Source organism: Anolis carolinensis, chromosome 1 (genome assembly GCF_035594765.1).
Source record: "Anolis carolinensis isolate JA03-04 chromosome 1, rAnoCar3.1.pri, whole genome shotgun sequence".
NCBI lineage: Eukaryota > Metazoa > Chordata > Lepidosauria > Squamata > Dactyloidae > Anolis > Anolis carolinensis.
Window position 1 is genome coordinate 136,770,228 of NC_085841.1, and position 21,620 is coordinate 136,791,847.

At 39.3% G+C, this 21,620-nt stretch overlaps 1 protein-coding gene across 4 annotated transcripts in view; it reads right to left on the minus strand.

Moving 5' to 3' along the window:
* Window positions 1–21,620, minus strand: part of csmd1 (CUB and Sushi multiple domains 1) — a 1,478,446-nt gene that overhangs the window by 198,068 nt on the left and 1,258,758 nt on the right. For all 4 annotated transcript variants that reach the window (XM_062969106.1, XM_062969107.1, XM_062969108.1 and 1 more), the window contains 2 exons: window positions 16,198–16,392; window positions 12,513–12,629 (listed from right to left, as the gene is read on the minus strand). In XM_062969106.1, the coding sequence (XP_062825176.1) occupies window positions 12,513–12,629; window positions 16,198–16,392 (312 nt within the window). The remainder of the gene's footprint in view (window positions 1–12,512; window positions 12,630–16,197; window positions 16,393–21,620) is intronic.

Below are 21,620 nucleotides of genomic sequence, written 5' to 3' on the forward strand. Positions count from 1 at the left end.
TCTAACTGGTCTGTGCATTTTTCCCAGTCTCTTTAGTCTGATTCTAAATTGTGCAATAAGAAGTTCGTGATCTGAACTACAGTCAGCTCCAGATCTTGTTTTCACCGACTGGATGGATGTCTGCCACCTTTGGCAGCAAAGGATGTAATCAATCTGATTTCAGTGTTGACCATCTGGTGAAGTCCATGTATAAAGCCGTCTTTTAGGTTGTTAGAAGAGAGTGTTTGTTATGAACAGTGAGTTTTCCTGGCAAAATTCTATCAGCCTAGGGCCTGCTTCATTTTGTTATCCCAAACCACGCTTGCCTGTTATCCCAGTTGTCATTTGACTGCCCATCTTAGCATTCCAATCTCCTGTAATGGAAATAATGTCTCTTTTTGGTGTATTATCCAGTAGGTGCTGCAGATCCTCATAGAACTGATCTAATTCTGCTTCTTCAGCAGCTGTGGTTGGGGTGTACATTTGTATTACTGTGATGTTAAACGGCTTACCTTGAACTCAAATTGAGATTATTCTGTCATTTTTTGGGTTGTGTCCAAGCACTGCTTTATCAACTTTATTATTAATTATGAAGGCTACTCCATTTCTTCAGTATTCTTCTTGTCCACAGCTTGTTTGTTGGTAGTAATTATATGATTGAAGATTTATAGAAGGTGGTTCTATTATTTATGGGAAGGACTATAAAAAACATATTCTAGACAAGGGCTTGTTTAAAAAGTTTCACTCATGATCCCTTATTGCACAATAATTTTTACATGCCCCATGTATACAGATGTATAAATAAGTATCAAAATAAACATTAACTGATAATAAATCATTTGTAAGGTTTGATAAACAAACTGATTTTCTTTTTTGTGGAGCACAACTGAGGCATTTTCTTCCACTGTAAACACTGCACATTGTTTCTAAGAGATTTGTGTAAATGAGTGGTGTTCAGAAACCTTGTACTCTTGCTAAATTTTTTCATGACTCCAACACTGAGCTCAAAGGGCCCCATTTGGGAAGCAGTATTGTACACTATGGAATGCCTTCATTGCATGGTTTGTGTTGTAAACAGTTTCATATTTCCCTACTTAATCTTATCATATTTATATGTATAACTATGCAGGGTTTTAATGTAAACTCTCAATTTTAATGTAATTTTTAATTTAAATGGATTTTTAAATGTGATATAAATTGTTTTAATGTATATGTTCATTTTGTAAGCCGCCCTGAGTCCCCTGAGGGGTGAGAAGGGCGGGGTAGAAATGATGTAATAAATAAATAAATGTATGTTTCACCTCATTACTTCTAATTTGTGCCCAAAGAAGTTACAGTTCCATAGCATCTGTTGACTCATTTGAATTTGCTTACAAAGTCAATAGCAGAACACTAGAAAGCTGACAAACTTGCAAAGATAGTAATCACTTCCCCTACAAAGATTGGCTACTACCAGACCTGCCTTCTCTGTGCCTGAAGTTTGGATTGACTTTAATCTAAGAGAAGGAGAGAGGTGGCATAGTGCTTCCTTTTAAAATGCTTCAATTCCTCCTGAAGAGAGAGAAAAACATGGACTGTATTTAATGGAGTCTCCTAAGGCAAATGTCAGATCTTTGTTTCAGCCTTGAGATGCAACAGTAGCAGGAAGGGTTATGCAGATTAGAAAACTGCAGTAACAACACTTCTATCAGAAGCAGCGTATCAGGAGAACAGAGCGCAAGGATCACTGCCTTCTAGGGAACAAGGCTCTCAGCATAGACTGTACTTTCAGGGAAATCAAACTGTCACTTTATATTTCTTTTCTCTGTCTCTGAAAGTGTGCATGAGTTCTAGACAAATGGATGGATGGATAGATTTTAAAAGCATAATTAAAATAGAAATGTTGTTTCCTGTGCAGGAAAAAAACACTGTGTAATTGGGGACTTATCTGTTCAATATTTACATGTGGGCGATTTGTACCGAAAACAAAATTTTCTACACATAAATCAGTGTTCTCTATGCAGGAAATAATATTACAGAGTAGAATGCTATTTCCTATGCAAAAAAAGTGATGATTTCTGTCCAAAACAACCATATAAATTATACAAACTGTAATGTGAATTATGTAAATGATCAATCCGAAATTGTGAATAGGCTTTGAAAACTGCATAGATCCCAAAGACTTTCTCACAGAGGGAAGACAACTGCAAAAACTTCCACCATGTTTTCTTTGTTGGGAAGAAAACTTAGTGAAGAATTATATCTCTAATTGGGAGATATTTTCAGACAGTATGGATTCAAGCCATATAAGGTTTAATAAAACATAGCCAGAACTTTTGGAGTCTTCCTGGAAATGGGGTATACAAAAGAACTGTTTCTGCAGTGCAATAATATGTTTCCTGTGACCAATCCTGGTCAGCAGTCTGACTGGCCATGATATTTCAATACTATTTCCAAATGCAGTCCCATGTAAAGTATACTAAATTAATATTTAAGCCATGGGGTCCACAACCAAGGAATGAGTACAACTAGTACCAGGCATGTAGCCATGGGGGGGGGGGGGGGCTTGAGGGGCTTCACCCCCCCCCCCCCCGAAATTCTCAGGGTGGTCCACAAGAAGGCCTTAGATTTATTATTTAAACTGTTATGTTTATTCATATCATGATCTGATCACCATGCTCAATATGTCCCATATGCATGATGGGGGTATTGGGATAACAATATGAAAGGTTTGCTAGGGTAGACCCTCTCCCGCACAGACTCAGCCCCCCCCCCAAAAAAAAATCTTGGCTACAGGCCTAACTAGTACAAAATGTTAACTGTAAAATGTGGCTTGACCAGTGCAAAAACATGATCCCCGAGAACCAAGACTGAGTCCAGGCCAAAATTACAAACCTGGGATTACTGGGTGTAAACTCATTTAGGGATGATTATACACTGACCCTGGAATGGTTTAGACAACCACTCCGCTACCCAGTTCCTGCATAGGCGGGAGAGAGTCCTGACCACAGTGCCAAACCTGGTTTAGTGCCACCAATCAGCCACCCTTACCATCTCCCTCCAGTACTTTTTGTTGTAGTGGCCAACAGCACAACACAAGCTGTGTCTTTCATTTCTCGCCTAGAGTGACAACAGCTGGTGCACATAGAAATGATGGAAGGGACGGAGGAGATAGCTTCTCCTCTCTTCCCTCCCTTCTCCAATTGCCTCTTTGCTGTTGCTGATATCACTCCAGGTAATGAGTGACTGGCATGACCCATGTCAAGTTTGATGACAACAAAACAAGAACAGGAGGAAATTTGGTGAGTGATGTCTCTTGTTCCTGGGTCACTTGAGCCCAGAGAATATGGGATGGTCATGTAAATAGCTGTAGTCAGTTCCATCTTGGAAGAGGTCCAAAGTTGTAATTTGCTCCAGATTCTAGGAGAGAATATGGAGCAACTTGCTGCTTTGGTTAACACAGTTCAAGGCTATATTAAGCAGTTTTTGCCTGTGGTAAGCCAGACCAGCTCTGTGAGTTGTTTAGCCATCAAGGAGCAGGGCCATTTGTACTAAATTGTCACTGTAGATTTGCCCAGCACAGTTTGAATCTTTTATTTCCTCACCAACCTTTCAACTGTGAAGTATCACCTGATTTTTCTTTGTTTTTTCTTAATTAAGCTTCAACTTCTTTGCCCTCATCCAGCCCATTACTTACGGCAGACACTTGTTCAGTAGTGAAATAGCTTTCTCGAAGTTGGGTAGCAAAGGGAGAAAGAATGGAGTGATAGGAGCATACTGTAAGTTTTTTATCCTTCACTTTGTGCACCCACAGTGAATTGTTTCCATTAAGTGGCCAAAGTCTAGACCAGAATTTGTTGTTAACTGCTGTAGATGTAATTTTGACTTATGACTGTATGAATGAGAGACCTCCTGTTATGGGGCACATCTACCACAATGTGAAATGAGCGTGACAGAGGAGGAAGCAATTCAGATGTGGAGTTTGGATTATTATCTTAACATTAATATCTTGGTACTTCCTCTTTGCATCATGGAGTTTCCTGAGTTTTCTCTCATCCAACGGGAAGTACAGACTGTCCCTGCCACACACCCCACCAGTTCCTTATGTTTTGCAGTGAAGTTTTTGCATCCATCACAGTTTATATATTCTAGTTATGGAGACTACATTTTCATTATTTCAGGGATCAAGATACAAATCACTAGGTCTATGCACTAATATGTATAGAGGACAGAGATGGCCCAAAGTATTTTTCAAGTGTACCTTGGGGCCGGGCTGTGGCGCAGCTGTTGAGCAGCTGCCTTAAATCACTCTGACCATGAGGTCATGAGTTCGAGGCCAGCCCGTGGCGGGGTGAGCACCCGTCAATTAAAAATAAAAAATAGCCCCTGCTCGTTGCTGACCTAGCAACCCGAAAGATAGTTGCATCTATCAAGTAGGAGATAAGGTACCACTTATAAAGTGGGGAGGCAAGATTAACTAATTTACGACCTGGAATGAGGAAGTGCCGTCAGTGTGGATGATGAAGCAGCTGCTCCCCCCTGTGGCCAGAATCGAACATCCCCTCAGAAGAAGGTTAACTTGCCTCTGCGTGTGTCTCTCAGTCTCTGTTTGATGTGTTTATGGGCATTGAATGTTTGCCCTATGTGTGTTATAATGTCATCCGCCCTGAGTCCCCTTCGGGGTGAGAAGGGCGGAATATAAATACTGTAAATAAATAAATAAATAAATAAGTGTAAGCAAACAGAATTTTGGTGCCCCCCCCCCCCAAAACCAATAACTGAAAAATAAAAGCGTTGGATAAGCAAAAATGTTTGATAATAAGGAGGGATTAAGGAAAAGCCTAGTAAACATCAAATTGTATTAAGATTTTACAAATTAAGCACTAAAACATCATGTTTTACAACAAATCAACAGAAAAAGCAGTTCAATACCTTGCAGAGGCAGGCCGCAGGAGACAGGAGTTGCCTCGATGGTGCCCCCAACAAGATGGCACCATAGGCAACTGCCTAGTTGGCCTGGTGGTTGAACCGCCTCTGATAGAGGACATAATACGATCTGTGAACATCCACTTATTTTAAAGATGCTGCTAGATTTCTTTTCCTCCTTTATTTAATATTTTTATTTAATACTCCCTTTATTTAGTACCGAAGACCATTAAAAATGTTGTTTATTTTACATGTGCAGAGTTTCTGAGCACCCATCCCTTAATTGGGTCACCCTTAATTGGTTTTGCCATGTTTTTTATACGTACATGCACTGATGTGCATTATAGGCCCTATTTCAGAGTATCATCTGATTTTGCTTATCCTGTCCTGTTTTTAAGCTGCCTTCAATATATATACACTAGTCAGTGTAGGTGTGTCCATGGAGAGCCCTTCTTAGATTTTGCAAATTTAGTAACATTTAGTAAAATTTAGTAGGCCAGGCTGTGGCGCAGTCCTGTTAGCAGCCTGCTGCAACAACTCACTCTGACCAAGAGGTCATGAGTTCGAGGCCAGCCCAGTGCCTGCGTCTGTATCTGTTCTATGTTATGCCATTGGATGTTTGCTTTATATGTGCAATGTGATCCGCCCCGAGTCCCCTTCAGGGTGAGAAAGGCGGAATATAAATACTGTAAATAAATAAACATGATTTCCTTCATTGAACCTCTTCTCTCATAATGTAATCCCTCTATTTTCCTGATGCCTTATACCTTATCAAACATTGTTTTTTCTAGTGAGACATGTCTACTCATGGTATGTACAAGGTATTGCAGTTCTAGTTTAATCATCTCGACTTCTATGGAGAATTCAGATTTGATTAGCTCTAATAGATATTTATTTATCCTTTTGGCAGTCTATGGTATCCACAGAACTCTCCTTCAGCACTACATTTCAAACAGGATGTTTTTCTTCTTATCAGCTTTCTTCACTGTCCAGCTTTCACAACCATACACAGGAAGCAGAAACATAACAGCCTGGACAATCCTAACTTTAGCATTCAATTATATATCTTTACACATGAGAATCTTATTTATTCTCTTTGTTTCTGCCCTTTCAAGTTTGAGTCTTCTTCTGAATTCTGGACTGCAGTCTCCTTTCTGATTAATGATTGAACTAAGGTATGAAAAATCTAGTGTCTTCATCATCTACTTTAAAGTTATGTAAATCATCCATAGTTATTTTTGTTTTCAAATGTAAGCCTGTAGTAACACTTTCTTTTTTCACTTTCTACAGTAATCATTTCAAATCTTCCTTATTTTCTACTTATGTTGTAATCTGCATATCTTAAATTGTTCCCTCTACGATTTTCACACCTCCTTCTACCAAGTCTAATCCAGCTTTATCTACTTTCCCCTTCACAAAACAATGGGAATGTTGCTTTGTTGGTCTCCAAGAAAGAGGCCAGTATAGCTGATGTTCTGGCATCATGTGCCAAGGTACAGGGAAAAGAGGCAGAGCTTAGCTTATTTAGGGGTGGTTCATGTCACTCTTTCCTTCTCTTGACCCATCCTCATGCCTTCTTTTGATTCTTCTGATCATTTAAGGATTGGGTAGATATTTCCCCCTCACTAAGAGGATTCTTTTTTTCATTTAACCCACACTGCCAATTGACTGAAGGCCTCACTGGCAAGTATTTGAAGGGCGATCTGAGTTCATTGAGCACCTTTTGCACCCTTTTGATGAAAGAAAAAAAATCTGGAACTGGCCTTTAGTATCATGTGATCAGGGGGTGAGAAAAGTTATTGTCCTTGGGGCTGATCTCATGACTTTCACCCTCTTTAAGGAGCTATGCAGCTTGAGGTTTGATACCCTTGGATCACTGTTTCAGCTTGGTAGCTGGCCTGGGAGGAACCAGGTTTTATGCTGAGCTTCTCTCATTTTTCACTGTATTATTTCTTCTTGATCACCCTACTGACTCAATAGGATCCCCATTCTTGGTTTAAAAATTCCTCACATTTCTGAAATCTTATGGAAAACAAATCTACCCCATTTGTGGCCTATTTCAATCTCTTTGCATTGATTATAATAGTAGCATTCTTTGTCAGTACTGTTCAGTATCCTATTTGATTCTGCCCCTGTTTACTTTTGTTTCTCATCTAGTAAGGGTTAAAACCAGAAGTTGCCTGCTGTGATAAATTTGTCAGGTATTCTGAAGAAAAAGCCATTTGTATCCCATCTTCATTGGGAAGAATTTGGTCAAATTCATGCTGCACTAGTGTTGCGGCATATGATAGAGTGCTTTCTCTGCCATGGCACCCCATTTATAGAATTGCTTACTACTGGAGGCCTGACTGGTACCGAAATTGGAATTATTGTGGTGCCAAATCACAATCTGACTTCTTCATTACAGCTTTCAGGCTATTTTTCCCAGACTGTGATTAAATTATTCAAAAATGTGACTAGTTTTTAATTTTCTGATGTTAAATTTACAAACTATTTAAATGTAGCTATTCTGTCCACCACAGCACATACCTTTCCATGGTACTATTTGACATATTTAGACAGCAAATATCTGTGTGATGTGATAGCAGCAAAGCAACCAAACAGTAACGTAGCCTCTGGGTTCACAGGAACATGTAATGCCATCATCACAGAAAATGTTGTGGTGATCGAACACCCATATCTTAAAATGTTGAACTTTGTCTTTTTGCTCCTGTCCATATATTATCTTTGGAACATAATATATTTGGAATAACCTATTATGGAACATAATTGACACATAGTGCTTTTAGACACATAGTGCTTTCAGAAACAATGCTCTGAGTCCTAAATCCCAGTGTTAGTCCCAACTAGTGTCATAGAACCCTAAAATTATAAAGTTGGAAGAATCCACAGGGAGCATCCAGTCTAACAGCCTGCAATGCAGAAACATACCATGAAAGCATTCTCAACAGATGGCCATCTAGCCTTCTTTTTAAAGTATCAAAAGAAGAAGCATCCACAGGACCCCAAGGCAGAGAGTTCCACAGTCACCTAAATATCCACCGCCAAAACACTACACTTGGAAGACCATCATACTCGGACAATGAGGGATCGCCTAAATAAGTAAGTAAATTTGGGGACATTTAACAAAAATAAAGAGGGACCTAAATCTTATCTTATTCTTGCAAAGGAAGCTGAAAGCAATCTCATTCTTTTTGTTTAAGGAAAAGATTTTGTAAATTGTTATACATATATTCCTACTTCTGGAATTTTGTGCAAATTGTACAGCAATTTTTTGTACAAATTATAATTGTATCCCTTGTTTTATAGGCTTCCCTGAAGTATACTTATTGGCTGAGTTGTTCACAATTTTTATAATTATGTCATGATTTTCTTGACAAAGGTGATAGGGACTAATTTCATCCAAAAACTTTTACCTTTCATACAGGGGCAAAAAAAACCCCCCAAAAACCCCCCTTCCTAACTGTGATCTGTGATAGATTTTCCAACATATCAAAACACCCTTTCTCATATATATATATATATATATATATATATAGTTAATATGCTTCACACCTTAAAAAGAGCACTTCTTGCAGATCAAGAAGGTAATTGAACAAGGCCATAGATTCACAGAATGATGGATTTAGAAGAGACCACATGGGCCATCCAGTCCATGAAGGAAAAGCACAATCAAAGTGCCCCTGACAGATGCCACCCATTTGATATCTGTGCATTTCATTTTTATTGCCTAAGTTATTTCTTCCTGTTGACATTCTTTTGGCCCAAGCCCCCTTATTTGGTCAATTTGGATTGTGATCCTCTGGGGTCTTCTAATTTGGTGCCAACTGCACATTTGATAAGCATGCCTCCTGTTCTGACATCCAAGTCATTGATAGAGATGTTAAATTGGAAAGCATCCTTTAGGTCTGTCACTTCTTTAAAAAATGAAGGCATGATAAACATGTATTTGCTAGAGCCTGATACATTGCTATGTCCAAATAATCTGAATGACACATTTCCACACAGCAGATCAAAATCTTAAAATAAGCGCAAACATCAGAAAGGTCTAAATTTAATTCCTAGCCCAATTTGTTTATACTCAATGACACTATAGGAACTGTTGAAGTACTTTAAAGAAATAAATTCAATGAGTCCATTTTAGTTGAGACTAGCCATTGGATTTAGGTCAAAAGTACTAATTCCAAGTAAAGTCAGCACCAAACTATTGATTCCACACTAGTTAGGAATAAAATAGAGAGGGAGGCAGAGATTATTTGTATAACTCCTATAATTCTAGCACCTACCATTTATGGCTTGGACACAATAATAGGGTGAATTGCTCAATTTCTCTTAGCAATAAATCTGAAACTATTTGGTATAATGATAGGTTTGCTGTGGTCACAGCAGGAAACCTTAAAGGACCCAATAACACCCCCAGATTGTATGTCAGACACCATAGGACATCCCTGAATACAAAAATCAAGTAAAGCAAAATTAAGGCAGATGTTTGATCTAATCACACTTGTATAAGGTACACTTTGAACCCCAGACTCCCTCTTGGAAGGACACCAACACTCAGCTAAATATAGGCCTAAATATCAATATTCTCTGCTTTAAAACAGAACTTTGTCAAGTAAAACATCAGAAACTTACATTACGTATTGGAGGTGGGGTTCACAGAAAGGTATGCTTTTTACTCATGGAGATCATTACCTTTAGCCAAACACCAGTTTTTTGAGGTAACATTTCAGTTTCTTAGGCTCTCCAGTGGCAATTTAATGTTTTTATTAAAAGAGTTTGCTTTTATGTTATTTCTTCCACAAGAATCAGTAACCAGTATGATTGAAGCCTTCTGTTGATTTATGGCCACAGGAAGAAGAAATATTCTTGCATCCCTTTTTTTAAAAAGAAAGAATGGTACAATCTCACAAAAACTTACTATCTAAGGGTTTTATCAGATCAGCGTTTTAAAGTGGGCAGCCCCACATTCTTAGCATCTTCTGCCTCTTGCAGAACTCTAGGAAATATAGTTTGGGAAAGTACGGACCTCTCTAGATGACAATTCTAAAGGCGCCACACTAAACTACATTTCCAAGAGTTTTGCAGGATGCAGAAGATGCCAAGAAAGCAGGGATGCCCACTTTAAAATGGTAGTCTGATGAGGCTGAAAGTCAATGCCCTTGCTTCACAAGCACTACAAGCTATGAAACTGATGAAGTGGCACTAGCCTAGAGTGGGAGGTGAAATCTTGATCAATAATGAATGAGCAAAGGGCGAAAGGGACTTGAGAATTTGGCGAAAGGGAATTTGGCGAAAGGGACTTGAGACTTAGAGATAAGAAATGGAATAACCTTTTTGAACAGAGTTTACTGTCTTTCTGAAGGAGATGTAGAATTATAGAATTGTATGGGTGCTATATGGGGAAAATGGAAAAAGGAAGAGAGGTCAACCAAGGGCGAGATGGACGGACGGTATCCTTGAAATGACTGGCTTGATCTTGAAGGAACTGGGGGTGGCAATGGCCGACAGGGAGCTCTGGCATGGTCTGGTCCATGAGGTCACGAAGAGTCGGAGATGACTATGCGACTGAGCAGCAGCATATGTGACTAAAGGTCCCATCTGTAAAGAATATACAGGTCAGGGTATTTTAAGAAGCAGCTGCTGTAGTTTGAGTGATTCTCATGCCTATCCTCCCATTAGTTTTACACAGCATTCTTGCTTTCACTTGTAACAATAAGATAAGCTGGTGTCTGCCTAGCACATCCCAATGAGTCAGGGTCACTTGAATAAGATATGAAAGTCCAGTTTATTGCAGTTTCTGCTGTTTTGCACCTGTTTGCTTGCTTACTTATAGAGAACCAATAAAAATGTATTAGGTAAGCATAGACCAATTAAATGGACCATGTATTAAAGGTAAAGGTTTCCTCTGACATCAACTCCAGTCATGTCCGACTCTGGGGGTTGGTGCTCATCTCCATTTCTAAGCTAAAGAGCCAACATTGTCCATAGATACCTCCGAGGTCATGTGGCTGGTATGACTGCATGGAGCGCCGCTAGAGTGGTACCTATTGTTCTACTCACATTTGCATGTGTTCGAACTCCTAAGTTGGCAAAAGCTGGGGCTAACAGCAGAGGTCACCCTGCTCCCCGGATTCAAACTGCTGACCTTTAGGTCAGCAAGTTCTGCAACTCAGCGGTATAACCCACTTTGCCACCAGGAGCTCCTGGATAATGTATTAACACTAATAAAAATGCGCATTTTGGATTTCTGTAAATCAATAAAACACTGCGACTCCATTTTGTGGGGTGCGGCAGTCTTTTCATGCCTTGAGCACAACTGCTGCCATTTGCTTGGCCGGCAAAAAAAGCTAATCTTCAGAGACATTCAACTTTTGGTGTGATCCTTCCGCACTGCCCTCCTGAGTCAGAAGGGGACGCTTGAGAATGTGCAAAGTGCATGCCCCTTCATTTTTTTTTTTAGGTCTCAGCTTTGAGGGGAAGGACAATGGGTTCAGGTTTTCTTAAAGCGGCTGCGAACAGTTGTGTCAAAGTTTGCCAATACTTCACATCTCTTGGTTTTCTAAAGCAGAGCTTTTTAAACATTACTAGCAAACCAGAAGGGTATGCCCTTCTCCTTCAAATCAGGCACTTAGTTGAAACTTATGCATTCCCTCCCTGCTTCCAATATGTCCACTGCAAGCCTCCTCTGGGGCAGCCCCCAATGCACAACAGACTCCAAAGGCACCTCAGGAGGACAAAAGCTAGGACCAGCAGGGAAGGGGGGCACAGAGAGGGGTGGATTTAATTTTTGCCAGATGCAGAGGCACGCTCCCATTCTGCCTGCCCTGGCTGTCATTCTTCAGCAAAGACATTAAGGAAGGGAGGGATGGTGGGCCCACAGTCCAGGTCATGGTGGGAAGGCTCTGCTTTTTGCTGAAACCCACAACCAAGGGAAGCAAAAGACAGAACTGAGGGGTAGGAATGGAGTGAAGAGACTAGGAGGAAGGCTTGAGTGGAGAAACACAGCCGAAGGACAGAGGGAGGCCACACAGCCTGTAGGGCTCAACAGATGCACCCTCTGCCATCCTGGCCCTCTTCAAACTGGGTGCTGCACACATTATCACAAGGCACACTGATGTCCGTTGACACACAGTTTGGAAAGCTCTGCCCTAAAGTTTCATCAGCACTTTCTCCCTGAGTTTGATCTTATAAAGAGTGATTAAAAATCTACTGAGCAAAACTATAATTTCAGATCAAATTGGCAGGAGGATACAGAAAATATTTGCACACTATGGCAGCCTCCTGTTTTCCAAATGTTATGTTGAAGGGGTTTCTGGGAAGGGGGATAGGCAAAAATGATCCATTGCTATACCATATATGAACAAAGACAAATGGATTATAATTTAGACTTCATGATGTTCCAGGAAAATTGATACCTGCTATGATAGCATTGATCTGTTGATTACCTTGGAAAATGTAAAGCCTTGAAATAATTCTGGCAAAACAATATAAAACAGCATGGTATAATGGAATCTGTATTGTACTGAATAATGAAAAGCATAGTCACTTTTGATTTTGTTGTACATAGACAAGAAAATCAGCTTCAGAAGAATTAATGAACCCTCCGTGCTAGTAATAAAACTTACCAAATTCCTTAGGAACAGTAATTGAGTACTGACAAGTCTGACCAACAGTGTAGTTTTGAGGATAATTTGGTGATAAAACCACTCCATCTGATCCAGTATACTGGCCCCCACAGGGAGCTGGAAAAAAGAGGAAGTATAAACATTAAATGGTGACAGGGTTTTTTTAAATAAAAAAATCACCATATGTAGTTTAATGATAGAACAATCCTTTATATTTTTATTTGGAAATAACAAAATATCTAATGGCCCTTTCTTTAGAAGGTATGATTAGGATTGCAGCTTTAAAAGTTATCAAGAAGTTACTGGTAGTAGTCACAGTATTAGATACACTCTGCAGACACAAAAACACAAATCCACATTTAAAAACAACAAAGTCATCATTCCCATTGTACTTTTCAATTGATATTCTCATTAATGGCACAGAATTAATCACAATAACTTCCATATTGTTTTTCCTCCTCTGCTCACTCTGTTTATTTTATTAAACCCCAACCAGTGACTTCTGATAAATGTTAGAAATCTAGAGATAATGCACTGGATTTATAGATAGCATTTTTAAAAATGGTGTGGGGAGAGGAGAAAGAAGCAAAGGGTGGGAATCAATAAATGGATTGTTTTGACTAAGTAGGTATTCCAAGATTGGGCTCTTCCAAGATCTTCTTTTGAAACTGGTACTAAACTTATCTTTAATTGGTTCATGAGGTACAGAATGAAGTAGCCAAGTTTGCAAGTGACAATTATTCATGATCCTACAATCCCAAACAGACTGGAGTGCTCTAGCAGTATGTTTCAAACACATGGGTGACTAATGGCAGTTGAGGCATGATGTAAGTGCAAAATGATGCACTTGAAGTAAACATCTAGAAATTGATGGGATCTAAATTGGCTGTCACAACTGAAGAAATAGATCTTGAGGTCACAGTGCGAAGCTCACTGAAAACATTGGATGGGGTAGCAAAAAGGGAAAATGAATTACATTGGAAGGTTAGAAGGACTTGAAAAGAGATGCAAACAAACTCCAACAACTATCACAATGCTGTAACGTAAATGGGTAAGCCAATGCAATGTAGTGGTTTCAGTGTTGAACTAGAATTCAAAGAGACTGGGGTTCAAATCCTCACAAAGCCAAGGAAATTTACTGGATAATCTTGAATACGTTACACACCTTCAGTTTCACGGGATATCAATGGCAAAGCCTCTCTCAATAAATCTTGCCAAAATAAATCTGTGATAGCTCTTTGTGGTTTAAGCACAGGTAGTTCCCCTTTTAAAAATAATAATTAAGGTACAGTGCTTAAATCAACCCATGGATAAGTTGACTACAATCTCTAGATTTATATATGAGTATATGCAAGAGTTTCATGTTCTTCTCATTACTCTGTTTCCACCCCTCCCTCCCAAAATTGCAAACCTCATGTTTGTATGGAACTCTTATCCTTAAACAAACATGCACTTTTTGGGCTTGGAAATCAGAAAACCCCCCAAAAAAACAGATACCCTTGCATCCCAAGGAACCTCAGAGCACAAAAGGCTGAAGCAACTTAGAAAAAAAGCAATAAAAATATTCCTATACTTTTTCTCCAACAACACTAAGAAAATAACCATTTAAGCTAAAATTTTCAGCAACTTTCCCACAATAGCCTTGGTTATGAAAGGAACATTAGTCTACATAATGGTGTAGAGTGGAATGTATTTGCAGCAGGACTGGTATAGCAGCATGTATGACATATGCTAATTTTCCCCACCTTACTGTAAAAATATTTAAATAGCAAATTCTACTGATGATATCAAAACTTCTCATTTCAAATTTTTGGTTACTTGCTTGTATCCACAGGTGCCAAAACAAAGTCACTTCCACTCACAGGTCTGCCTTCCCCTACGTTTCTACCAATTTCTCCCTTCTTCTCTAGTTCATGTCAGATATATCACATTATATTGGAAAGTGTCTTGGCTTTTCAGTGTGTGTGGCTTTTTTTTAACAGAGGAAATTCAGTTGGAACTATATGGATCCAAATAGTTGCAACTATAGTCTCCTCGGGGAGATAGAATGGAATATACGAGGGTTGAATGAAATGTAATGCTTCCACCTTCATTACTTGGGTTTGGATGGGAATATTTTAATAAATAAAACGCAGTAATAATCCTTAGAATGTGCTCTTTAACTACCACTATTCACTTTTCCACATAATCACAAGACAATTGGATACATTTCTGCAAGTTTTCTGAAGCCATCACGGAAGAAGTCGACACTCTGTTTCCACAACCAGCGTCTCACAGTATCCATCATGCACAGATCTTCCGACAGCCAAGCAAAGCAATAATGTGACCCACATGTTCTTGTGAAATGTCGATTATGCTTGAAATTTCTCTCTGAGATGATACGACGATCATCCTGAATCAATCCGTCAACCTTTTGCTTGTGAAACTCGGTGGTTGCTGTCGCAGGACATCCAACTCTTTGTTTGTCACGCAAGTCAGATGTTCCCACCTCGACATCTTTAAACTTACTCGCCCAACGATGGACAGTATTGACATCAACACAATCGCCATAAACAGCTTGCATTCTCTGATGAATCTCCTTTGGGGTGACACCTTCTGCTGTCAAGAATTCAGTGACTGCACATTGCTTAAGTCACATTGACCAACCATCTGCGCAGGGTTGCATACTTTGCACTTTAACAACACAACCATTCAATGCTAAGGCTTCCCTCCAAACGGAACTGTAGAGGAGAGTCTACTGAACAAGCCAGTACCTGCCACATACCAGTACTGCCATCTGTTGAGTTATGAAGGCGGAGGCATTACTTTTCATTCACATTATATATAACCTTCAAATGCTTAGAAATTCCTAAGTTGCTATAAAGAGATCCAAGGCTGGATCTACACTGTCATATAACCCTGTTTCAGAATGAAGACTAACTGCATTGAACTAGATATGAGTCTAAACTGCTGTATTATGATGTAAAGAAAACTCATTATCATTTCAGATCTTTTAGATTTCTAGTAAGATTTAAAAAAAAACATACTTTTTCATCAATACCTCTTCCACAGATTTGTCTAGTATCTGCTGTTATATATATATATATATATCAAGTCAAGTGTGTGTGTGTTGGGGGGGGGGGGGGAGGGTGAAGAGGGAGAGAAACAATTTTTAATCTAAGTTTTTCATTCACTTTGTCCAAAGCAGAGAAATATAGTTGTTATCAACAGGATGTGAAACTGCCTTACTCTATTACTTTCAGTTCTCCTTATACTAGCTGACATGTCAGAACAGTGGAGGCTGCAAGTTGTAAACATCTTCAAGGAGTCCTATAGCCGTGTTTCTTACAATGCAATATGATTGCAATGGCTTTGGATGATGATTTTCGGGACTATGTGCTATGTTTTTAACAGTTTATTTAAATGTATTTATATGTTTTGTTTTTATGATTTTAATGTCTAATGTAATTTTATATTTTATATGTTTTATGTCATACTGTGGCATTGAATTATTGCCAATTTGGAAGCCACTCTGAGTCCCCTTCATGGTGACCTAGGGCAGAGTAAAAATATAGTAAATAAATGAATTTCCCATTCATCTTGGATCAAATTGTGTAGCATAATGAGGCAAAAAAAGGGAGGAGGAGGAGGAGGGTGGGGGGGGGGGAGGAACAAAAACCACTATTATTGCAGATTCAGTACATACCATTACAAGATGGTAAAACTCTGTTCCATGCAGGCTTTCCATCAATGCCAATTTCACAAGTGATAGTGGAAGGGTCAATAATTTTGTATCCAGAATCACACTGATAAGTGATACTTGATCCAAGTTTAAGGTCTGCTCCAATTCTTGTTCCATTCATTATGTTACCCGGATCAAAACAAGCTTCTCGTGGTTTTTCTGATGATGAAAAGAAAAATAATTCAGTTTAGGAATGACAATCTACAAGCACTCAAAAAATGTATAAATTAGCCTGATATTGTAATAACTGCTTTCCATCACATTGCTATCACTGCTTCCTAATATACCGAGGAAGTAAAAAATACACATGAGAAGGAAAGACCAGCTTTCAGCAAGAGAAGGTATTGCACCAACCCCCTGCGATTCCAGGGTAAGGCCTTGTCAGATTTGAAGGTCTCATGGTACTTCCTAGTTTCATGGCAAGAAATATCCATGGACCTATGTAAGATCAGAATGTCATTTTTGGAGTCTAAACTTCATCATGGTGAAAACTACCCATTGTCCTTTCATGATAATATGGGCTTACGCAGATTAAGTGAAGATGAACAAAAATTTGAGTGATGAATACTGATTGGCCTTCTGCATTTTTCACCTATTTCATACAATTTTGTGTGCTTGATTTGATTTCCTTTATGACCATCTGGAATGAAGTGCAGGTGGGAGGATTTTTGTTAGGGGAACACAGGCATGTATCTTAAGATCATATTTTAATAAAGTTTTGATGTCATAGCAACCGACAATTTAAAGCCATTCAGCTTGAAGGGTAGGAAATGGATCTGGAGAATTTGGGTCCCCCACATTTTAATACTTGGGGAAGTGAACCAAGAGCCAAATCTTGTATTAGAAGTAGACTGTGATAAACCTGCAAGGGATAATATTCTGGGTTGATCTTTGAGATAGAGTGTTGTTTTCCTTATTCTGAGACAGTTTATCTTCTCTTACAGCAATCCCACTTTTAATTTGGCACATTGCAGACTGGACTAATTTCAATAAAACCATGAGTCACATTTGAATCTGAAAGTATCTTTTCTCTTCCTTCTATGAGTTGAGGGAGTGCTGACACAACCAGATGAAAGGGATGTTTATCAATGAGACCACTACCCTTTAACAAAAAAATTGAAATTTGAATCAGTCCTGCTAGTTTTCTGTCCAAAAAACCCCAGCAAGTCCCAAATGCACGCATAAAATGGTTATCATACCAGCCTGTGGCATAAAAAAGCAACAGAGAACTATCATGCATGCCTTGTATGATTTGTCTGCAATGAAGGTGAGAGATACAAATATGAAATAAAATATACTCCAGTAGCTGATTTGTGTCTGTGCAAATTGAAGCAGAGAATAGGAGGGAAGTATGTGGCATAATCCTGTATAATCATTGCACACTAATTAGTGCTGTATTGGATCCTCAACCATTTGCACTTACCAATAAGCAGCCACAGGGACATAGGGGTCCACTCCCCTTTTATAGAATCATAGAATCATAGAATAGTAGAGTTGGAAGAGACCTCATGGGCCATCTAGTCCAACCCCTTGCTAAGAAGCAGGAAATCGCATTCAAAGCACCCCTGACAGATGGCCATTCAGCCTCTGCTTAAAAGCCTCCAAGGAAGGAGCCTCCACCACAGTCCAGGGGAGAGTTCCACTGCCGAACAGCTCTCACAGTGAGGAAGTTCTTCCTGGTGTTCAAGTGGAATCTCCTTTCCTGTAGTTTGAAGCCATTGTTCCGCATCCTAGTCTGCAGGGTAGCAGAAAACAAGCTTGCTCCCTTCCTCCCTCCTCCCTATAACTTCCCCTCACATATTTGTACATGGCTATCATGTCTCCTCTTAGCCATGTCTTCTGCAGGCTAAACATGCCCAGTTCTTTAAGCCGCTTCAAACAAGGATTAGCTGCCTAATGTTGTCACCCTTCCGCATGAACGGTCTCCTGCATGAGATGCAGAATGCATTTCTGTGCAGCAAGACAAAGATGACAAAGGGAGAAAACCTGCTGATGGTGTCTGGGGATATAGAGCAGGAGGAAATAGCCACCACCAAGTTCTTGCATCTCCTCTGATCCTTTTCAACTCCAGATAAATAGGGCCTAGCTAAATAAAACATTATTTCAACCCAATCTTGCAGCTTGTTATTTCATGTTTGGTTATTAAAATTCTTCTCAAGCCAGAGATTGCTCATACAAAGGGACATCAGAAATTGAATCCCCCTTAAATTCTAGTAGCTGCTTAATGGTAAGTGGGGTTTGAATGACATTCATAGTCTCTATGTAAACCCTAAACCAGGGGCTATATAGAAAACATGAATATATAACTGTTACAAATATGAATATATTATGTATTGGTAACTGCACAACAGGTTTCCAGACAGGGCTTGTTGAATCTAAAGTGGATTTGTCTACAAGCATCCAGCAGCTAAAAAAGCCAATGGGATTCTGGCCTGCATCAATAGAGGAATAGGGGAATAGCGTCTAGATCCAGGGAAGTCATGCTCCCCTTCTATTCTGCCTTGGTCAGACCACACCTGGAATACTGTGTCCAATTTTGGGCACCGCAGTTGAAGGGAGATGTTGACAAGCTGGAAAGCGTCCAGAGGAGGGCGACTAAAATGATTAAGAGTATGGAGAACAAGCCCTATGAGGAGCAGCTTAAAGAACTGGGCATGTTTAGCCTGCAGAAGAGAAGGCCGAGAGGAGACATGATAGCCATGTACAAATACGTGAAGGGAAGTCATAGGGAGGAGGGAGCAAGCTTATTTTCTGCTGCCCTGCAGACTAGGACACGGAACAATGGCTTCAAACTACAGGAAAAGAGATTCCACCTGAACATGAGGAAGAACTTCCTCACTGTGAGGGCTGTTCGACAGTGGAACTCTCTCCCCCGGACTGTGGTGGAGGCTCCTTCTTTGGAGGCTTTTAAGCAAAGGCTGGATGGCCATCTGTCGAGGGTGCTTTGAATGCGATTTGCTGCTTCTTAGCGGGGGGTTGGACTGGATGGCCCATGAGGTATCTTCCAACTCTATTATTCTATGATTCTATGATTCTATGATTCTATATCCATATCATGTTAATATTCACAGGTTCAAACATCTTGGCAAAAGACAAGTCTGCACAGATAATACATAAACAACAATAACAGCAAAAAAGCTGAGAAATATGCAAAACAGAATCTATTTAACCTAGAATTAGCCTCAGAAATGTATACCATAAGTTGTGTGCTTTCTACTATAAAACAAGTGAAAACTTGTGAACTCTGTAAATTATACAATTTAAGCATGTATTTGCTGATGATGAATAATTTATTTCACTTTGGATAATAATGTGAACGTAGAATGAATATGAAAGCTCCATGGCTGAACACTTAAGAAGATTTAATTTCCCAAGATGTATGACAGAAAGTAGAGATGACTTTGTACTCAAGAAAACATCCTGCTTCGACTGTAAATATTAAGAAGTCAGAGACACCTTTGGGATATATATTACATTTATATCACTGTTTGAGTTGTAATTTGATTAACCCAAAATTGTCTTCACATCATTCAGAGATGAATTTAAAATGATGTGATTTTATAGACAAAAGGCATTTCTGAATTATAAATGAATAAATGGGAATACTGGGCACGTAGTGGAAATCACACTTTGTTATTTGTAAGTGTTCATTGGAACTCTAAACTGGGCCATCTAAAACCGCAACTGATACAAATATTACATATTTGTTTAACAAGGTACAATGCAGATATCTTTATTTAAGCTCACTTCAATGTATTTTCCTTTTGTTTAAATAAAACAATATATAAATATTTATTTAGATTTTTTTTCAATGCTAAATTGGTAAAGCAATCATTTGGAAATATAGATACTCTGGGGTTTCTTTTCCCTTGTACTCCCTTTCTTTGATTATATTCCCAATGTACATTGGCATTTTTGTGAGAGTTTCAAAAGGCAGGTCTGGTATCTTTTCTGCAGGGGAGGGGGGACCTTTAGATGCAAATCTGAGCAATGAAGAAAGGGTCAATGAGACAAGATAAATTTGTGTGTTCACTATAAACCTAAATAGAAATAACCCAAAAGGTATTATGCAAATGCATATTTTCTCACTGGCTAGGGCTGACTTTCTGATAAAATAGAAAGATTCACATTTTATATTGGTTTGAGAAATAAACAACACGCATGCAAATCAGTCTTGAAATAACCTATACCCAAACTGTGTGCTGTTGGTATGCAGTAGACAGATATACATCATTTCTTTCTATTTGACTTTTTTATTTCAGAAATTCCTTCAACAACTACTCCCTTTATTGAAGCATAAACAGAGAGTAAGTATTACAACATTTGAAAAATAGCATGGACAGTTGTACAAATCCTGGGGGAAATCCACAAGACTTCTTCCATTTCTACTGGTCACTTGGACAAATGGAACTACAAATGTCCCTCCACTTTTGTGGTTTTCACATTCATAGTTTTGATTATTCATGCATTTGCACCACTGAAGTTGGGGCAGCTGTGTACATTCATACAGCAGTTCTGCCCTCAAGAGGTGTTCAGAAGTCAGGTGTACCATGTATTTCTGCTTTGTCCAATGCCTGTCTTTGCCAGGCAATGGAAGAGAAGGAGCAAACCCCTTGGACAACTTCCTCTTCTTGTCTTTTGTGAATGTCTCTTTCATCTGGGTAAAAAAAGGGAGTGACTGTGGAAACAGAAACACATGGGATACAGGAAGGGGAGGGGAAACTGGATCCACTGGAGGATGCTGCAAATGAACATAGGGTTGGTTTCTTTTCATCCTGTTAATCATGTTTTCCTGTTTCCCTCAGTATCTTCCTTATCTGGGTGAAACTGACCTCAAGAAGAGGAAAACGAGACAGGGTCTCAAGAGAAGATGGTGTTCTCTTTTGGCTCCTTCTCCTCTTACCCCTAAAATCATGGCAGACAGCCCCTCCTTGGGAGGACTGAAGCAGCAGCGCTCCATCCCCCCTCCTGTGATCATGGTTATTCCACTTTCATGAAGGAACTGCAGTCATAACCCTCAATCTTGGAGGGAGAACTATCTAATAATGAGAATAAGTGAACTGAATGAAGTTTTTTTTTAAAATGCACATTCCTACCAACAATACCTGGACTGTTTATATCCTGCCCCCTCCCCCCACTCCCAGATCGTTGTTGTTGTTATTTTATTATGACACAGCAAACAAGATAGATATGCTGGATTTCATATCACAAAATCACAAGTCAAACATTTCCCAAGTGTCTAGGACTGTGTGATGTATTTTCAGATGATGCGTCAGATCACAGCAGGGTGGCCTTTTGCAGTTGGCAGATCGCAATTTTGTCAATGTCTATTGTTTCCAAATGCCAGCTGAGATCTTTTGGCATGGCACCCAGTGTGCCCATCACCA